Consider the following 19,944-nt stretch of genomic DNA (forward strand, 5'->3'; position numbering starts at 1 on the left):
ACCCTGCCGTTCCATGATAAAGTTCACCTAAAAAAGTTGCGCACGGCGGTTCCCGTATTGAGGTATTAACCATGTTACAACTGCGTTATTGGTAGTAATATTTTTTCGGTGAAAAAAGCTTGGACATGAACCTGAGTAATTTCTGAACTCGCAAAAAGAAACGGAAAATTCGCATATAAGACGCACCCTTGTATAGGACGCACCAGCAAGATTTTCGAAAAAAAACCCGTGTCTTATACACCGGAAAATACGGTAAATGCAGTAAAGAGCAGCAGAGAGACAGGTGGGTGGATTAGATTAGGAAGTTTGCAGGGATAGGGTGGCTGCAACTGCGGCAAGATAGGGCTGATTGGAGATCTTTGGGAGAAGCCTTTGTCCTGCAGTGCTGACTGCTGATGATGGTACGATCTGTTATTGTTTGTTTTTGTTTTTTTTTTTTTGGTGGGGTGGGGGGGGGGGAGTAATAGTTATGAAAACCCAGCACTGATAATAATAATTATTATTAGCACTATAGCAGTAATAGTTATTTTGCCAGCGCTCATTGTGTGTTTGCGCATCAAACAAGTTTCTTTTTGCCAAAGAAATGTTTGCCCTTTTCCCACAGGAAGTGCATAGCCTAGGTAACGAAAGTGTGCCTGCTGACCAGAGCTGTGTACCAGTGAATCCTATCAGTGATGTTGCCAAGGTGAGCTTGCCTTTCTTTCCTGTTTTTTAATACTTGTATTTCTATAAAAAGACAGGACCGTGGCACACACAATGGTCGTGAGGCATTTTTTGTCATGTCGCTTTTAGTGCCATGTGCAGACTTTGCAGATTGGCCCGACAATGACACTTCTTTCTCCTTGCCCGGTCCGAACAAGAAGGGTAGAGAGTAGCGAAAGATGAAAGGATATGGGACAGAATGAGATGCTCTGTGGATAACCATTGTTGAAAACAAGGCATGCAGGAAGATGTGCATGCCTTCTTTCAGCAGTGGTTTTCCAGGTGTGCAGGTGAAGAAAAGAAACGGAAAGCGAAACATCCAGCTTGCTGTACTTGTGATGTGCATTTTCAGTGGGTCACCTCGGAGGGTCACTTCCATAGTGGTGTGTTTCTGCTTTCTTAATGCTGCCTTTTTTAGGTTCACAAGAGTTGCTTTTTTGAAGTCTTTGCACGCTTCAATTCATTTATTTTCCTTTCGAACTTCATTTGTTATATATCACAACCAAACCAAAAAGAAGTTGTTTTTTCCATTGCTTACTTATCTTTTTTTCTTGCAGCCCTCGCCAGGAGATGAAAATCAGTGTAACATATGCCACAAGGTTTTCCAGAGGAAATACGGCCTGAAGCGCCACCTCATGATGCATTCCTCGGAGAAGAAATACAAGTGCTCCTTGTGTGACTTGCGTTTCTCCCATCCCTACAACAGAAAGAGGTGAGTTCGGTCCCCATTGTTTATATTAATGCCTCCTGTCATTTTGAAGCATGATGAGTTACGTTCCTTGCATTCTTCTTTGGCATGTCTTCACACTATGATCTCACTTTTTAAGAAGGTCCTGGCCAGGACCTTTAGAATAGCATAGCTTGGTATTTATGTACAAGGCATACTTGAGGGTTTTTGGCTAGAGTTATTTTTGCCGATACTGTCAGGTTTATGGTTATTAGAGAGAGGACTGAAGACACAGGTATAGAAATATGCGTCATCTTCATAACCACAAATGCAGGCAATGTTCAAAAGTAATATAGAAAGTAACTTTATGGCACAAATCCTTAGCAAACAACTTAGCAGCTAAACAAAATATTCAGAAGTAATACATAAGCAATGTAAATATTGTACAAAGCTTTTTATGGCTCAGCTTCACAAAGAAGTGGAAGCACAGTTATCCAGTGCAGTGCAAATTAATGTGGCCATAGTAGTGGTAACGTCTGGAGCTAGAGGGAACGAAAAATTGTGCTTGTGTTTAGGAAGAAGAAAATGAACAAACAGGAGTATTAGAAGAAATGCACAAAGCAATGATTTAACCATGCAACATGAACGTCGCGAACACAAAGCAAAATAACTGGGGAAAGAATCCTCAGATTGTCTTAAGGAGCCCGCTTGTTGTGTAATTTGAGCTCCATTTATTTGCTGGTCTGAGAAAAAAAAAAAGTTTTAAATGAGCTGATTTGGGGCTGTTAATAATTATGATGTTATCTGAGTGAGTCGCAGAACTGGGCTAAAATTGTTTTTCATCCCTGCGACAATCTAACACACATTTTGTACCTCAAGGACAAGCTGGCTTCTAAATCTAACCACGCTTTGATGTGCTGCTGTCACTGGAAGGCCACTGTAGCTGAATTAATGGATTTTTCACCTTATGGGCTGAAGCAAACCTCATGTGTGCTTTTCTGGGTAATAACTGCCACATAATTTCTTTCAGCACACATGCATTAATATATTTGTTGCTGGTTAACTTGTACTACCACCACCACGTGGTACATACTTGTTGCACTTTCCAGCGGGCTATCTGTTGAAGAGGTCTTACTGCAGGGGCCTAAGTTTGTTAAAGTACTTATAGAGTAAATAGAGGAACTTTAGCACGGCAGTCCTCCTTCTTTCTAGACGTAGAGATAGGTTTAGTTCTCATAGCATTTTGGTCAGTTTGAGTACAGGCATGCCTGACATTCTTGCATTGTCTATTGAAGCACTCAGAAGTTCTGAGCAGGGATGTGAAGGCTGCAGCCGATAGAGCAGGAACTCCACACGTCAGGCAAGTGAACCACAGAGCATGCAGGAGCTGAAGCAGTTCTAGCAGGTCTGTTGAGGAGATGTGACAGGGAATCTTGTTCATTCAAACTGGTTCTTATATCCAGTCAACGTCTAGTATATATTAAAGAGGCTCACTTTACTTCGAGCTTTGCATGATCCCAACAGATTTTCAATTCCCGGTGAGTTCGAATTGTCGAGAGCGGACCGTACACGGTTTGTGTTTTCTGTGACAGGCATGTGATACGACACCAGCAAAAGGACGAGCGCCTCAAGCAGCGGAGGCAGCAGCAAGCACAGCAGCAGGCTCAGCAGCAGCTTCAGCAGCAGCGGCTTCAGCAACAGCGACTACAGCAGCAGCAGCAGCGGCCTCTGGGGTTGTTGCTGAGCAGGGGCATTCGCAAATCGGCTCGGCGCAGTGCGTCCCAAGCGGAAACCTCCTCTTGGGCCTGTCCGCACTGCCGACTCGTGTTCCACAACTCTGAGCTTCTGAACCTGCACGTGCCTCTCCATGCGGTTGTCACGCCATCAGAGGCAAAGCCCGAGTCTGAGCTTGAGCACTGCCCGGAGTGCGAAGAAGTAAGTGCCAGCTTGATTGTGGCCAATGTTTGACGGTGAGTGCTACAAGTTTAACTGAGCAAATGAAGTGAGAAACATGTGGGCAAGAAGCAGTGACGGGGTGTTCATTTGATGGAAGTTCGGTTCAGTAATGCGCTACATATGTATTCAGCCTCAGAATTATTAGAGCGCAGATGCCGTTAAAGAAACTGAATTTTCTTGCTGGTTTTGCTAATGTGCATCTCAGCACAACATGCAATTATGCATGCAACTGCCACCAGTGGTTTTCCAAAATCCTGCTTGAAGGTCTAAGCAGTAAGGGGATTAAGCATTTACATGGTACCTGCCCTCTTCAAGTGTTTAATGCTGCAAGCATCTGTTAGGATTGAGGTTATTTCAAAAGTGCATAGAAATTAATGTAAGCGCTGGAAGCCACAAAATGTTAAGTGCCATCACTTCTTAGCGAGCCATGTGTCTACTTTCGGAATTCTTGCTTTTTGTCTTCAGTTATCCATGACTGCAGTCTTGCAAAGTAGTTCTAACCGCATTTTCACTATGCCTTGTTGTATCATATGTCACAATGCTAGTATGTTCTTAGTTAAGGTCCCCCAAAAGTTTAACGTTCTTCAGTACTGTACGTGGAATGCTTTTGCTAATGTTCTCTGCGATGCATTTGCCAATAAGCTGCAGCACTTCACCATTTCCTCTATGCTGGCTGTTTATTCTCGCAGAAGAAAGTCTCTGAGTACATACTAGGAGCAGTTTCATTTTGAGCACTGCTACCTTGAGTGGATGCTGAGGAAAAATCAAAGTTGGCCTGTATTGATAGAGTGTCGCAGTCTAATTACAAAGATACCACTCTCACTGAAGACAGGGCTTCTATAAGGTAGAAAAGACCATAAAACTAAATATAGGTGTTGCCATCACCTGCCAATTTTGCAAATAAACTGTGGTGCGTCAACATCGTTTTTTAGATGTGCATCCTAGAGGCTGGGCTACATCACCATTCACTTCAAAATGGTGATCACGGAATCTTATTATGCATAGACGTGGTGTGCTTGAATGGATTAAAATTTTGTGTGCATTAAAATTTTTTGATGCAATTTTCTCAGCAATACATGCATACTTGGTGGCCGGAAAAGCATCAACATACCTGCAAAGAGCCATAACTCGATTATTGCTAAGAACAATAATTGGATGGAGCTGTCCTCAGTGTCTGTTCAATTTTTTGGCTGTTGCTTGAGCAGTTGTAGCACCTCTATTGCTTCTATTGTTATGTTGAAGTTGTTTGCATTTTTGTAATATGCTCCTAGTATTTTTTTACTTCTAATCTGGGTTAGGATTGATACCCTCACCAGCATATTTTTTTACCGTGCTCAAGATTCACTTGATAATATGGTACAAAGCAAGCTGCATTACTTCTTAACCAGAAAAAAAAATGGTTCAGTTGCTCAGCTCGGTCTCTTTTGACAGCTGTAAACCTTTGACACGGCAAGTTTCTTATTTGTTGATATTGTTTTTATTGTTTTCAAAAATTCTGTCACAGGACTTTATTGAGCTTAGTGATAAGTTCCTCATTCGATAAAAAATTTTGTCTAGCCAGATGTTTGGGCTTGGGAAGAGGAAAAAATCGCATGATAAGTCTGGAGTATTTCTCAGAACAAGGTATCTGCAAAAGGGACAACATGTAGGACAGACGGAATGGCAGCACTCCTCATGTTCACTAAGTTCATGAATTAGCCCAGTGCCAAGTATAGCTGAAGTAAAATTTGGAAAATGGGGCAATTTACAGCAAAGCGGGTTCAAAGAGCAAAACCAGTGGGACATTTTGTCACTGCATGAATTGTCAGGAATTTTTCCCAGCTGTCAATTTGCCTGTAGACTGCATTGTTTACAGTTTATGTTGCTCTAGATGGTCCTGGATCTTCTTGCATAAAGAAAAAATGAATTATTAAAAAAAAATGACTAACATTCACACTATGCTGCATAATGCGGGAACAAATTAATAGCTGTTATGCCATGCTACATGTGTAATGAAAACAATGTCAATAAAAGGCAACAACATCGCGAGTTTAGCACAGCGTAACAGCTATCTTATTTCTCTCCTGTTCTCCCTTATTCCCCTAGTCTAGCTTCTACCCCCCCCCCCCTCCTCCTCCTCCTCCCCTCGCTGTGTGGACATTACGCCAACGTGGCAGATCCAGAGGTTTGTACCAGTAACAGCTGTTGCTGTAAAAAGTGGTGGTTGGTTACTTGTTGAGTTATGGACACTGATATTGCAGGAGTTTTCGACGAGAGCAGAGCTCATTAAGCACGTGGGAGTGCACGGAAAGCGAGGGCCACCAAAACGAGACAGGCAGGAATCGGACGCTGCAGGGGATCCAGAAAACAGGACTGGCTCCTCCACGGCGCTCTCGGGACAGCAGAACCAGCAACAGCGCATCCACAAGTGCAGCCTCTGCTACAAGGGCTTTGCCACTGAAGATCGCCTCTCCAAGCATTACCAAGTTCATGGCAACGATGAGACCAAGCCACTCAAGTGCAACATATGCGACAAGCGCTTCCTTAACAACTCTGCGTTGACTGGGCACCTCAAAACGCACAAGTGAGATGGTCCTGGATTCCGTTTGCTTGTTTAGTATTGTTGAATTGTGGTTCTGGTGCTGGCCCCAAATGCTCGTGAAGAATTCTGCCTGCTTAGGGGGCCGGGCAGGTTTTCATGTAAAAAAAAAAAAAAAGAGCCTGTTTGCAGTTCTGCTGGTCCACGTGGTATCTGAGAAATGTTTTGTGGTGTGAACTGTTTTATACTGTGTAGTACACATTTTTTTCTTTTAGTGTATGGTAATTTTAGGGCACAAATCGCAGTGTGCCATGGTTGCTTCAACCCTGGCTCTTAGTGACTGGTTCGAGGTCTTGTGCAAGGGTGAACCGTTGAGTTGCAGGCCAGCGGGTGTCTACTTGGCACAGCCCGTTAATTATTAGTAACCTGTTTTTGGTTATCGTGATGTGGTAAGGCTCAGACATTTTGAATTCGTCTTGAATTCAAACCTTTTGAATACGAATTTGAGTAACGCTTCGTTCGATTTTGGCTTTGAATTTAACAGGACTCTTCAACAAGTTGACGAAATTGCTGAAAACCACATTGAACAATGCAAACATTGTAGAAGCTGTTGCCTGTAACCCTGATTGTTTCATGATGCTCTGATCAGTCTTATGTAAAAAACAAAGTGATAAAGCCACGTGCTGGCAGCAATAAACAGAGAAGATAAAAACAAGCATGACAGTGCTTTGTGGTTATAGCATAAGCTTTCTTGCTAGTTTATGTAAGCTAACATGGCATAATTTAGATAGAGCTGTTATCATGGCTGATCAATTTAGGCAGTAAGTGCAAGCTTCTTAACTTTTTTCCGAGCAGCGTATATGCACGCATGACTCTGGAACTACTTTGATGTTTGTAACCCTTATCTCTGTTGCTTTTTTTTCTCTCTCTCTCTCTGTCTTCTCATCGGCAGAGGCGAAAGATATTTTGAGTGCCCCATTTGCAAGGAGAAGTTTCATGTGATCACAGCCCTAAAAGATCATGTCTACACTCACCGTGAAGATGGAGGGTACACCTGCCCAACTTGTGAAAAAGTGAGCTCTGTCTTCATACATTTGTGCCTTGTCTCGGTAACTTGGCTCTTTTAGGTTTGTTGTTGACCTAATGTCCTAATGGATATTTTTTAAAATGAGTATTTTACCAGAATGGTATTTTTTTTACTTCAGGAAATGGTAATATCTAAAGCATAGAAAACAGCGTAGAAATTTCTGAACCAAATAAAAGCCTTTCAGAACGCGTACTTCCGTCTGCTGTCTGAGCATAAAACTGCATTGTTACAAGCCCTAGTTGCTGTAAACCAGATACAGAGTGCCACAAAAAACATGACAAACAGGACTCATCATAAGCCAAAAATTACCGTTAGCGTGTGATGAGCCTGGCACATCATTGCCTATCAGATGGTTAATCAGCCGTATTGGTGGCGCTGTCATATCAGGTCAGAGCTTTTAGAGTTGACCTGTCTGTGGAGAAAGCTGTCAACTTGAATCAGTGTAATGTCGTATCCAGTCTGTCCTTTTGTGGCACAGCTTAACTTCTATCTACGAGCTCTGCACATGTGTGTGTGTTGGGAAGGGAGCATGCCGTTAATTCGCAGCTTTGTTTTGGTGTTCTGATATGGAAGGACGTTCTGTTTAGACCCTTACTGGAGGAAATCCCTGAAGGGCCCATGAACACCCACCCCGTTTGGTAAAAAATTTTATTGCATTGTTCCAGAGGTTGTGAGATTTTATCAAGCGAATGCACTGAAAATGTTTTGAAAAAAACCTTCCAGTGGGGTTACTATACTCGGTATTGTGTTTTCACAGTGCAGATGTTGTGGGTGAAAGGCAGTCACTGGTTGAGTAGTGACAACCTTCTGGCATTACCATCTTTAAGATATTAATGTTCATTGTGATGTCAGTACCAAAGTTCTTGTTCTCTTGGATAGCAGCTTTGAAAGCATTAACAAGTAGCGTGGTGGAAGAACTGTCAATGGTGTCTTATGTACCCTTGGTGGTGAACTCATGAATTCTGAGAAGCAGTCAGATGCACCTGAGAAGTCACATGAGTGACGACATTATGTTTTAACATAAGTAATGACGTCATGATTCTGAGAATCAATCAGAAGTGTTGTTTGAGTTGCGTGATTGGTCCGTGGTCACAGTGTCATCAGTTGACCATGTGATATGGTGTGTGAGCGACGCCACTTGCACCTGGAGTAAACCACTAACTGATGCACTGCAAAAACTCGTTAAATGTGGATTTATGTGTATCACAGTGGGGCGCAGTATTGCTACACTTTTCACAGCTGTACACTGCCGTGTGTGTGCACTTTCTCACTACCTCCAGTGGCGGATCCAGTGGGAAGGAGTGCATCTCAAGGAGCGGGATGGAGCTGCATCGAGATGTCTACATCATGCACTCCTTTGCCACTCTGTGCCAGAGAGAACACGTGATAGAGTAGCTACATAGAAAAGAGAGAGCAAACAAACAAGGTGGAAGAATGACCCAATGTCCAGGCCTCATGGAAACACGAAAGGGAAGGGTTGTTTTGTAGGCCAGTTGGTCATACATATTTCAAGAAATGCTTCGGCGCGGCAGACAAGGACAAAACGTAGAATAACACCACAGAGCGCCAACTAACAACTGATTTTATTGAAACCCACGTCAACGAATATATGCTTTGCGCTCATCAACGACAAAAGAAAAAAGATAACATGCAGTGAAGACAGCATTAGGCACAAAATGATCAGCACCCATGGCACGTGTGACACACGCGTACATCGTCATGCCCCAAATCTAATCATTCTGATAGGAATGATTTGATTAGATTTGGGGCATGACGATGTACGCGTGTGTTACACGTGCCATGGGTGCTGATCATTTTGTGCCTAATGCTGTCTTCACTGCATGTTATCTTTTTCTTTTGTCGTTGATGAGCGCAAAGCATATATTCGTTGACGCGGGTTTCAATAAAATCAGTTGTTAGTTGGCGCTCTGTGGTGTTATTCTACGTTTTGTCCTTGTCTGCCACGCCGAAGCATTTCTTGAAACACGAAAGGACTAGAATGCGAAGTTGAAATAGTTGCTGATGGCATAGTGGAAGGGTGCGAGTGCAGTGCGAGTAAACCAACAAAACTTGATCAGCCTGGTGACAAGATGTGCTTGCTTCTTATCTCCTCCCCCGCCGCCCTTTCAGAAATTTGCCGAGTACAACCAGGTGCGCAAGCACATCCGTGCCTTCCACACAAACCAGCGGTTCCTGTGCCAGCTGTGCCCCAAGGTGTTTCCCCGGCAGGACAAGCTGAAGCTGCACATGCTGTGCCACTCGGAGCACCGGGAGTTCCTGTGCGCCCTGTGTGGCCGGCAGTTCAAGCGCAAGGACAAGCTCAAGGAGCACATGCGCCGCCTGCACGGACCCGACCGGGAAGCTCGTGAGCAGGCCCGCACAAAGCCCACGCGCCCACTGTCTGCCAAGCGATTTGTGCCAAAGGTGACTGGGCCTTTCCTCCTCTCCCAACTGTCATCTGTTGCAAAATGCAGAATGTTGGAAAAGGTGCATTCTTATGCGAATTTATGGCACAAATTTGTGTGAGTTCTTCTCAGGCTGTACAGCTCCTTAGCCTCAACACCAACCTCATTTCCTTTCAGAGTAGTGCGTTCAGGCAAATAAAAAAAATTTCTCTGCTCATCTGCCCTTGTGGTAATGCAATTCTTAGCGACAGCTGGGGTGGTGTGGAGTACCGATGCCAGTCAGAGTGTTTAGTAACACTGGGTAGGGGTTTGTGTTAGGTGTGTCACACATGACTGTGCGCCATGAGAGCGACCAAATTTTACGCGTGCATCACTGTGCTTAACGCCAACCTGATGCATTTCATGAGTCATGTGATTGGCAAGGGGAACCTACAGCGGGGGCAAGGGGAACCTACAGCGGGGGCAAGGGGAACCTACAGCGGGGGCAAGGGGGTCATTAGTGCATGGACAGAAGGGGCACTGCTGCCTTTGCAGAAATGGGCCATGCTGATAGTGGGAACAGCAGCATCGTGGATTAATTTGGAAAATGCTGCCCAATGCGTGGCTAGTCATTGTCCCCGACTAAACCCCGCCTATAAGGTGTTTCTGGCACCAATATTGAGATCTGGCTTCACCAGATATCTGCATCTCCCTACGTCGCCTTGCTCCAAGCTCTGGAATTTTGCCCCCGATGGTGCCAGTAGCCAAGACGGTGACGCTATGCCGAAGAAATGCTGTCTTGTGGTTTGGCCCTTATGTAGTAGTGTGGAGGGGGTAGCTTTCACAGTGGAATTCGTGAACAGCTTGTGCATTATGTTATATGCAGTGCAGCTGATGCATTATCTAGCATCAACTATTTCACTAGGTACCAAGCACTTTTAACCCTCTGCCTTTGTGGAACTTCTCTTTTATTTCTTATTTTCCTCTATATGCTGCTGTGAGGCTACACCTATAGGGACAGAAAGCCCCTATATCTGTGCAAACATGAAAAGATGAAAAGATGGCTACATAATGGCTACATATATAAAAAAAAATTAAAGGCACATACAGAGGCACACCTGGTGGTATGGAATGCAGGCCCGTTACACATCACTTTTTGTTATGCTGCAATAGTAGAGTGGGTGACCAAGCGCAACACACTGTGAAGTAGGCCAGCACTTGCTTAAATGTATGGATCAAATGTTTCTTTGCGAAATAGTTCCACGGGAGAGAATGCAAGTATATGGGAAAAGCTGACTTTCTGGCGGCTATCGCATACACCCGATGAGCTTGGTCGCACCTGTTACTGCCCTATTTCAAAGTGGGAGACCATCCCATCATCACTGTGCACAGAAGCTTTCATTTTTGTATAAGTTCTTACACCTAGCTCACAGTGTAAGGATGAATCAGGTTTGGCCTCTGTGTGCATTCACTGAATGATATTCTTCTTTGTTGGGTAAGCAAGCCTGGCTCACTGCATCCCAGAAGTCTTTTTTTGTGTGGTACTATTCAGGTTCCGCCGACGGACTACCAGCGGTTCATCTACAAGTGCCACACGTGCATGCTGGGCTTCAAGCGGCGTGGCATGCTGGTGAACCACATGGCCAAGCGGCACCCCAACGTGCAGCTGGAAATGGTGCCTGAGCTGAACCTGCCCATTCTGCGGGCCACCCGTGACTACTACTGCCAGTACTGCGAGAAGGTCTACCGCTCCTCCTCCAAGCGCAAGGCCCACATTATCAAGAACCACCCGGGGGCTGCCCTGCCCATGAGCAACCGCGTCAAGGTGATCCCAGATGTCTGGCAGCAACGACTGGTTTGAATACGCTATAGCATCTAAAATAGCAGAGCAAGCGTCTTGCGTCCTCTAGTGACCCTCTGCTTCTGTACCCCACTTACTTAATGCCTCCCTGGCGGCCTGTAAGGGGTGTGGAAATAAGTAAATATACAAGTCAGTGGTGAGAGGCATCATGATATGAATTTATAAGTGCTGTGAAGCATGGGCTGCATTTCAAACGTTTCACATTGAAAGACGTTGCTACAGACTCTCAAGACTGGGCAGATACCTACAAAAGAGGAAAAAAAATAGGTTTAAGTGTGTGCCAACAAAGGTGCATGTATGTGCAGTCATGCGTAATTTGCGTATATAGATCATTACAGCTAGGTTCAAAGGCCACCAGGCATGTATGCTGTGTAGCATTTTTTTTGCACATCATGAGAATTTCATCATGGGTTTCATGCCACAGCAGTTGCCGAGGTTTGCCAGTAGTTATAGATTCTGAGCTGCTGCAGACTTTAGATAGGAAGGGGGAAATAGGGCCTTACAAAAAAAATGTTTTATTTATCATCATCATCATCAGCCTGACTATGTCCACTGCAGGGCAAAGGCCTCTCCCATGTCTCTCCAATTAACCCTGTCCTTTGCCAGTTGCAGCCACCGTATCCCCGCAAACTTGAGAGAATATGTTTTTTTGTGTGCTGATTTCAAATATGTTTTTTTGGTTTGTGCGAAAACAAGTTATTACACGCTTGTCTAATATGTAACTTTTTGCTGAGAACTTTTAGGAAATTTTGCTGCTGGGAACTCACTAAAATGCATGCTGTTCGTTTCTCTTGACATCAAGGTATTGAGTGAGAGTAAAATTGTCATCCTTCCTATCATTAGCAGTTACAGGGTTTTGAAGTTGCCACTTACGGAGGTACTGCTGTACAGTGGACTGAGCATGTGGTGTCAACGGAGTCATCTGCCTTGGTTTGGTTCTCCACTGCCTGACGCCCTCTGCTCCTGCCCTTTTGCTCAGGGAGGTGTTCCGACCATCCCTGGCGAGCCCAACCCAACCTTCTCACACATGGTGGGCAGTGTGACAACGCAGCCCCACAGCTGCTGCCTCTGCCACAAGCAGTATGCCAGCAAGGCCAAGCTACTCCAGCACCAGCGCAAGAAGCACACTGAGATGGTGGCCCTGTTTGGCAGCAACCAGGTCAGTGACGACGCAGTGCTACAGCTGCCGTGGTGCACTTTGTTCCCTTCCCAGGTAGCACCGAACATTAGAATAGTGTTATAAAAATGTTATGTAAGTTGGAGTAATGTTACATGTTGCATAGTAACTTTACATTAACATTAAAAATTAACATATAATGTTATAAGTTACATAGGAAACGTTACTTTCACATTCTAAACAAATGTTGTTTTAATGTAATCTTCTAAATTTTATTATAATGTTAGAGTCTCAACTATAAAACAACATTGCAAATATATTTCGAGCATGGATTTCCAGACATTTTTTCACTGTTCTTAGAGAAAAGATGTTTTTCAACTAACAGTACCTTGTAACCACATCTCTTAGATAGTACTCGCCGTAGATTACATGAAGAGCCCCATTATTTTGTCACAAAACTTTAGTTATTACCCATTTCCCACTGTCACTCATGGGACATCCCGCTGTAGCGAGTATATAAGTTCGACGGCATTATATCCGTTTGGAGGTGAGTGAATACGAGTTGCTGTGCTGTAGTGTAGTGGAGAAGGTGTCGCTCTTGTTGTTGGTTCTTGCAAAGTGTTGTAAGTTGTGTGCCGTCACCACTGGCAGGCTTGCATGCTTGTGCGGGGCTGCTTCACCATTTTCGAGAATGTTGCATTTATGTTGTTTACATGTTTCATGAATGTTTGGGGAAGGTTATTCGAACGTTTATATGTAACATTACAAAAACATTAGAAAAAAAGGACATTAAGGACAATGAAATAACATTTGAGCGTAACAAAAATGTAACATTATCGCAGTGTTTCGGTGCTACCTGGGTTGGCACTGCTCCAACTGACATCTATATAAACTGGCTGTGCCAATAAAATCAGTACCAACCTTTGTTGTCCCTGCAGGCGGCTAGTGGCAGCAGCAGCAGCAGAGGCCGGGAGGCTGACTTGCTGACCCGCGCCATGTCGGAGCTAACCCAGGGGCTGACAGACTTCCGGCAGAACTCGAATGCCACCACGTTCCTGACCACTCGGCCGCTGCAGGAAGTTGAGAATCAGGCCGAGGGCATGGCGGATGCCCAGCAGGAACAGGTCATGACCGAAACACTCGAGGCAGCAGTGGAGACGACGGAAGTGGCAGCTTCAACGCTCGATCAAGCGCAGATCAGCTTGTTGCTCGCACAGTACCAGCAGCAGGCCGTTCTCGGGTATGTGCTTTCGTGAACCCCTTTACTGTTGTTGTGTTCAAAATGTGTTTCTCCTGTCAGGCAGAATGCATGCGAAATTGGGTTCCAAAATTTCCGTGCAAAATGTGCTTAGCTGGCCAGTTGGTCATCTTATGCAAAACCATGGACAATAAGGATTAAAAATCAAAAAGGATCAACACATTTTGAAAAGTATGTTTTACTTTTTAACCCCTGCACACGCAGTCTTCTTGTAGTGGTAGAGAGCTACTTGCGGGACTTTTTGTGGTTTAAGTAGTCTCCTGTCATGTATTCATATTTTTAAACTTAATAACAACAAATATGCCTCCCATGGCCCTCTTGGTCTGCACATTATAGGAAGGTTTATTTTTTATTTCCAGCAATTAATGTACTAAAATATATTGTAAAACTTTGCAACACTTTGTCACTTGAAGGGAGAGATACAGTGCAGGAGAGAGGGGACATAGTGAGAGAGAGAGACTCTCTTTACCAAGTCTAGAGGTTAGGACTTTTCTGTTTAAACTAACAAAAAAGTCTGTCAAATTCAATTTTAGAAATTTGGTTCTAAGCAATAAAGTCAGTACCCTTTACTCTGTGGCTGGCCATTGAGCAGGAGTTACAATCAGTCGAAGGACCAAATTAAAGTAGTAAGCGAGGGGTATTGTGAGACAGTGGTACCGTTGAATTAAATAGCACAGTTGTGCATTTTAAGGTGAAAGCCTTAAATGGCCCATTAGCTATGAACTCTGGCATCATTGTCAGCGTCCAGTAAAATTTGGTCCACAAAAGCCCCTGTTGTATCATCAGCAAAGAAAAAAGAATTTCTTCCGAAGATGCGGGGATTTGTACCACAGACTTTCAGATTGCGGGGTGAGCAAGCAACCCATAGGAAGGAAAAAATAAAAAAATATCCTTTCACCTTCAAAGCACGCAAGTACTCTTTAAGGAATGAGCCTGGTCTTGAAAAGAAAATTTTATTAATCTACTCATAGTTATGAAATTTTCGGGGCACATGTATTTTGGTGCGCTGATTCTACATATGTCATTTATTTCATGTAAAACAATTCCTTGAGCACTTATGCACTTTTCTTCTCATTTCTGAAGCAACAACTTCAAAACCCTATAACATAAGTTCTATTATAGGTAGGAAGACAATTTTACCCTTATTGCATTTCTTGGTGTCAAGAGAACCCAATAGCATACATTTCAGCAATTTTCCTGCAAGCAATTTTTTTTCAAAGCTCTTCACAAAATACATGCATAAAAATTACATAAGTGCTCAAGGAATTGTTTTACATGAAATTAAATGACATATTTAGAATCGGCACACAAAAATACATATTCCCTCAATATTTCTTAACAGTGACTTCATTAATAAAAACTTTTTTTTGAAAGCCACTGTGGGTGGTTCTTTGGAATTAGCCATTGCCTATTAAGATGTATAATCCTATTACCAGTACGCTACAAATAGAATAAGCACTCATTAAAGTTAAGGTACCGCTAGGCTTTAGTTACGTTGGCATCACTGCATAACGGCAATAGGGCACGTAAAATGAGTACAAAAGATCGAAAGCCACCATCACGCCACCGTCCATCTCGTCACATGGCTTGACAACTCCAGCGCTAACAGCAGCTACCCAAGGCTGCACAGCCAGCCTGTTTGTGCGCGTGAAGAGTGGTGAAAGAACGTTGTTAGGGCGAGCGCCACTGACGGAGGCGCAGTGCGCAGTTGGTGTATTGAATTACCGGTGAAATGGTAGTTTGATATACTGCATGACTTTCCTATACTTTTACACATAATTTTTAAGGGGGTAATCAGTGTATTAAGATATAGCCCACAATTTGAATTATTCGGGTTTGATTTATCCAGGCTCGACTGTATTGCAAAGAATTTTCATAGGCTTTGAACAGCAGTTTCGGGGGAAGGCACGTAGATGAGGAACTGCCTTCGTCGACTATTTGCGTGGAAGCTGTATCCTACCGGTACTCACCTATGGGGCAGAAACGTGGAGGCTAACAAAGAGGGTTCAGCTTAAATTAAGAACAGCGCAGCGAGCTATGGAAAGAAAAATGATAGGTGTAACGTTAAGAGATCGGAAGAGGGCGGAGTGGGTGAGGGAACAAACGCGGGTTAATGACATCTTAGTTGAAATCAAGAGGAAGAAATGGGCTTGGGCAGGGCATGTAATGCAAAGGCAAGATAACCGCTGGTCCTTAAGGGTAACGGAGTGGATTCCAAGAGAAAGCAAACATAGCAGGGGACGGCAGAAAGTTAGGTGGGCGGATGAGATTAAGAAGTTTGCAGGGATACAGTGGCGGCAACTGACAAAGGACAGGGTTAACTGGAGAGACATGGGAGAGGCCTTTGCCCTGCAGTGGGTGTAGTCAGGCTGATGATGATGATGATGATGATGTCTAATTGTGCATGGTATTTACTGTACTTTTTGTCAAGTTTAATTTGTGGTGTTGCAGCCAGGAGATGGTTGAGTAAACTTCACCTAATGGGCACATTGGTAGTTTTTTTCCTGAAACCATGAAAGACACCTTTGTTCTGCTTGCTTTTATGCTTTGCAGTTATGTTGTGAAAGGTAGCCTAAGTAGATGTATGAGGGTCATTTCTTTTTCTTTTTTTCTGAAAAGCGCTCGTGTTTGTTGTTTACATTGTTGCTGAGTGTAAACGTAACAGGCCTCACCCTGTGGCCTTTCCGTCATTTGGTGGTCTCGGTGAAAGGCAGCATATGCATTCAGGAACACATATATGCAGGTGAAAAGATATTAACAGGCAATATTTCTCTAGTTCAAATAAAAAAAATGAAAACATTCACATATAGGGAAGCATATGTGGCACTGCAAGTGCCACATATGCTCGTTGCAAGTATAGTTTCATAATATGCTCAATCACTGTGTTCTTTTAATAGTTATTGGAATGTGTTCTGTAATAGTTATTACGAATATTTATCACTTCAGTGCTTTCACTTTCAAAGGAGATCGTGACGTATTTTCACTTCTCCACCAAAAACTAAGTAGCTGCTCCAAGCTGGCATTTTTTTTTTTCGGCTGCATTGCCCACCCCAAAATTTCAGATGTTGTTTCCACCTCTGAGCTTATCGTTGTTAGGCACCTCTGAGATCTCTGTACAAAAAAAAAAAAAGAGAGAGAGAGAGAGAGAGAGGTTCTACCAATTAGTGTTTCTTGCTGCAGCCATAGCATGCGGCAGTAACATCATATCCGACATCACTGCATGCTGACTACTCAGCATTGTGTAGCGTTATGCCAATACCACATAACCAGAAAACATGCTCCCAATAGCTGTTGCTGTAAAAGAATTGTTGCATTGTTCTTGTTTGAGAGTTCCATTTGTGGAGAGTTGACAGCAATGTCCCATTGTCTCTCATCTGCTTGCAGCACAACTGGTGATGGTGACACTGATGTTCCTGTGGTTTCGGTGGCTGACGTGGTTGTAGCTCCCAATGCTCAAGCCGGCTGGACAATCGTCTCAGTTTCAGCACCAGGCGAAGATGCTTTTGAGCATGAGCTTGCTTCAACGTGAAATTTATCACTGTGTAGCTTTTTTATCGTGCAGCTTGCCATCCTTTTCGCAAAATTGTCTCCCTTTGTAAAGTTCTCTGACCTGTGGGAGACCTATGCGCTCACTGTGTTAAAACTGCTGAGAAATGCCATTTTTAAATGTGTGAGCTTAATTTTAACCTCTGGTTTGATTGGGCCGCTTTTGTATCTATGTTTTATAGCAACATAAACATACATGTTGCTTTATTTTGGTGCGGTGCAGGAATTCTAGTCAGTGGTGTAGCCTAACATTTTTTTATTTTTCTGTCTCTGCATTTTCTCTGTGCCCTATTCTCTTAAAATGCAAAACCTAAAAGGAATGTTTGTTGAACGTGTGTCAGCTTTTGTGTTCATTGTTGACAACTGCCTTCACTTAGTGAGGTGTCCAACCTGAATGACCAACGTCTAGAATGCGTGTAAGTTGTCCTGTGTTAGTGCTTGACTGTAAGATGTGTGCATGTAATTGGATGCTCTTGACAGGGGTTCATTTTGCCTGCCATTATTATATTTTTTTTAATCAGGATCCACTGCTTGTATGTTTTCTGCAGAGTGAGCGTGTCAGCTTGTATATGACATTTGACTAAAGAGGTGGCAAAAGTAGAAATTCCGCCCTTACATTTTATACAATTTCTTGCGCATCTCACGTTCACCCATGTTGAGAGCAAAGGAGCAGCTAAAAAAAATGATGGCCACAGGCCTTCAGAGTAGTAAAGTTCAGGTTGCTCTAAACCATGTGCAGCTCTAGCCAGTGCAGTAATATGAAGAAACATATTTCCAAAATGGCGGTTCTGTAAATATATACGTGCACACAGATGGTCACAAATCTCCCATTTCATTCTTCATTGCTTTCCTCCTAGCTAATGCGATGAGGAGAAGAAAACGGCTGATACTAGTAGATTTCTAACTGCATGAGTAAATCCTCTCCGGTAGGGGTCATAGGTGATATAATTCATGCCAGATCACCTTACACTAAGTTCCCACTTCTGCGCAAGTATCACCGTCATTGCTTTCTCATCCTTTGTCTCATTGTGTGTCTCATCCTCATCCTCTCCAGTCCTGTGAAAAAAAAAACTGTGATATTTTATAGTTTTGGAAAGCGGTGCAGTCTAATTGCAGCATATGCTGCAAACATTTATTCCCCCCCCCCCTCCCCCACCTGTTTTGGTTGTGCCAAATTTGAAAAGAGCAATTGTACTGGGCTAGATAAATAAGCCTTTGTAGCTGGCTTATCACAAGTGGTGCCACCGAGGAGAAAGTGGGGTGTACAGGTTTGTACATCGTAATTTACTAGAAATTTCAAGATCATCTCGATAGCTTAATTTGTGCGTTGTCTTGCAATGAATATTCAAACCTACCTGAAGTCCGTGCAGGTACAGTCACTTCCATTCAGGAAGTATATTTCGGTCGGAGCAGATGGTTGGGACTATTCTGGAATGAGAGTCGTGCACAATTTTTATCTATTTCTCACACTGACTCTTGCAGTTCAGAGCAGGTCTGCTAATTAGAACTTATTTAGTTTGTTTTTCTGTATTGTGCAGTGCTCATGCACGGACAAAATCACATTTGCTTCAAGGCCCACTGTCAAACAGCTCGGGAAATTTTCTTTTTAGTTCTTTTTCCTGCCCACTCTACTCTTTGTCTAACATCCCGGTTAACAGTGCTGCTTTGGCACGTAAAGATCTTGTCAGCATGTTTTGATTACCTGTAGCCTTTAAACGTGACAGTCAAGGCAATGCTACGGTGAAATTTGTTGTAAGCAGGCAGCCTTCATCCGGTGACCACTGCCACAGTTCCCAAGCTGTGAACTGGTATTGTTGGAAGAACTGCATTACTACACATTCCTTTGTTCCGTCATTACATTTTTGGAAGAACCGACTAGTTTTGTACCATACCACTGTTTGCTGTTGCTACTCAAAACAGCAAAGCCTCAGGCCTGTGATAAGGCTTGTATCAGCTCATGATGACACCATCTTTAATACAGCTGTCGTAAGCCAAATTACTGAACGGATCAGTCTGTTTTTCAAAGCAACTTTTTTAAATTCAACCCCGTTGTTACTCAAAAGCACGGTAATTGATTTTAGAGTTGGATTTAACATGTTTTCAGAGTGGTAAAATTGATTTTTAAGTAATGGCACTCATCTTCATCTTACGATCACAACATTCGGTCATGCTCTTTTAATGCCACTGTATGGCACATATTGCCAATTAGTCAATCATCCTATCATCTTTTCACAGGTGGCATGCTGTTTGAGCCATTTCTTTAGTGGTTTATATTTTTTAGTGAATGAAAATGACTGTTCTCTAACGTGGCACTGCTGTCAGTTTAACACACTGCCAAGCATCGTGAAGTTAGCCAACATATCCCGTACTCATAGTAAAGGCTCTTATAAACGTAATGAGAAAGGCAAATCTGACCCAGGGCACTTTTCTTTTCAAAAAAAAAAATTGGTGCAACCTATTTTAAAGGAAAATCCCACACTTGATGCTGTACCTAGCGCGAAATTAGAAAATATTTTCCTACCACTTTCGTGGTGTTTGTGAATCTAGAGACAGCAATATTTCTTTACCTCAATGGCCAGTCTTTCTGTAATATATATTGTGAAAGTGGCGTGGCACTGTTGTTGATGCATATGTTGCTTACTATCCGGTTTTGGGGTTTCTTGTGGTGTGTGTATTCTTTCCTGTACTGAGGACAGTTTGTAAAAGGTGGATGGTGTTGATTGTCTGCATTGTTGAATCTTTCCGGTTGAATGATATTGCATTATTTCTACCATAATAAACATTTAATGAACTTAACTCTAATTTGTGATGTCATCTGCACGCAATATTTTAGAGCGATAGCTGTGTG

At 43.2% G+C, this 19,944-nt stretch overlaps 1 protein-coding gene across 5 annotated transcripts in view; it reads left to right on the top strand.

Moving 5' to 3' along the window:
• Positions 1–19,892, top strand: part of LOC149339441 (uncharacterized) — a 60,563-nt gene extending 40,671 nt beyond the window's left edge. For all 5 annotated transcript variants that reach the window (XM_089548233.1, XM_089548236.1, XM_089548232.1 and 2 more), the window contains exons 17-26: positions 605–685; positions 1,260–1,414; positions 2,962–3,304; positions 5,566–5,888; positions 6,796–6,916; positions 9,061–9,354; positions 10,867–11,139; positions 12,155–12,334; positions 13,231–13,532; positions 16,935–19,892. In XM_089548233.1, the coding sequence (XP_089404359.1) occupies positions 605–685; positions 1,260–1,414; positions 2,962–3,304; positions 5,566–5,888; positions 6,796–6,916; positions 9,061–9,354; positions 10,867–11,139; positions 12,155–12,334; positions 13,231–13,532; positions 16,935–17,079 (2,217 nt within the window). In that variant the 3' untranslated portion in view covers positions 17,080–19,892. The remainder of the gene's footprint in view (positions 1–604; positions 686–1,259; positions 1,415–2,961; positions 3,305–5,565; positions 5,889–6,795; positions 6,917–9,060; positions 9,355–10,866; positions 11,140–12,154; positions 12,335–13,230; positions 13,533–16,934) is intronic.
• The last annotated feature ends 52 nt before the right edge of the window (positions 19,893–19,944 follow it).

Source organism: Amblyomma mixtum, chromosome 6 (genome assembly GCF_055824585.1).
Source record: "Amblyomma mixtum isolate Tamu chromosome 6, ASM5582458v1, whole genome shotgun sequence".
NCBI lineage: Eukaryota > Metazoa > Arthropoda > Arachnida > Ixodida > Ixodidae > Amblyomma > Amblyomma mixtum.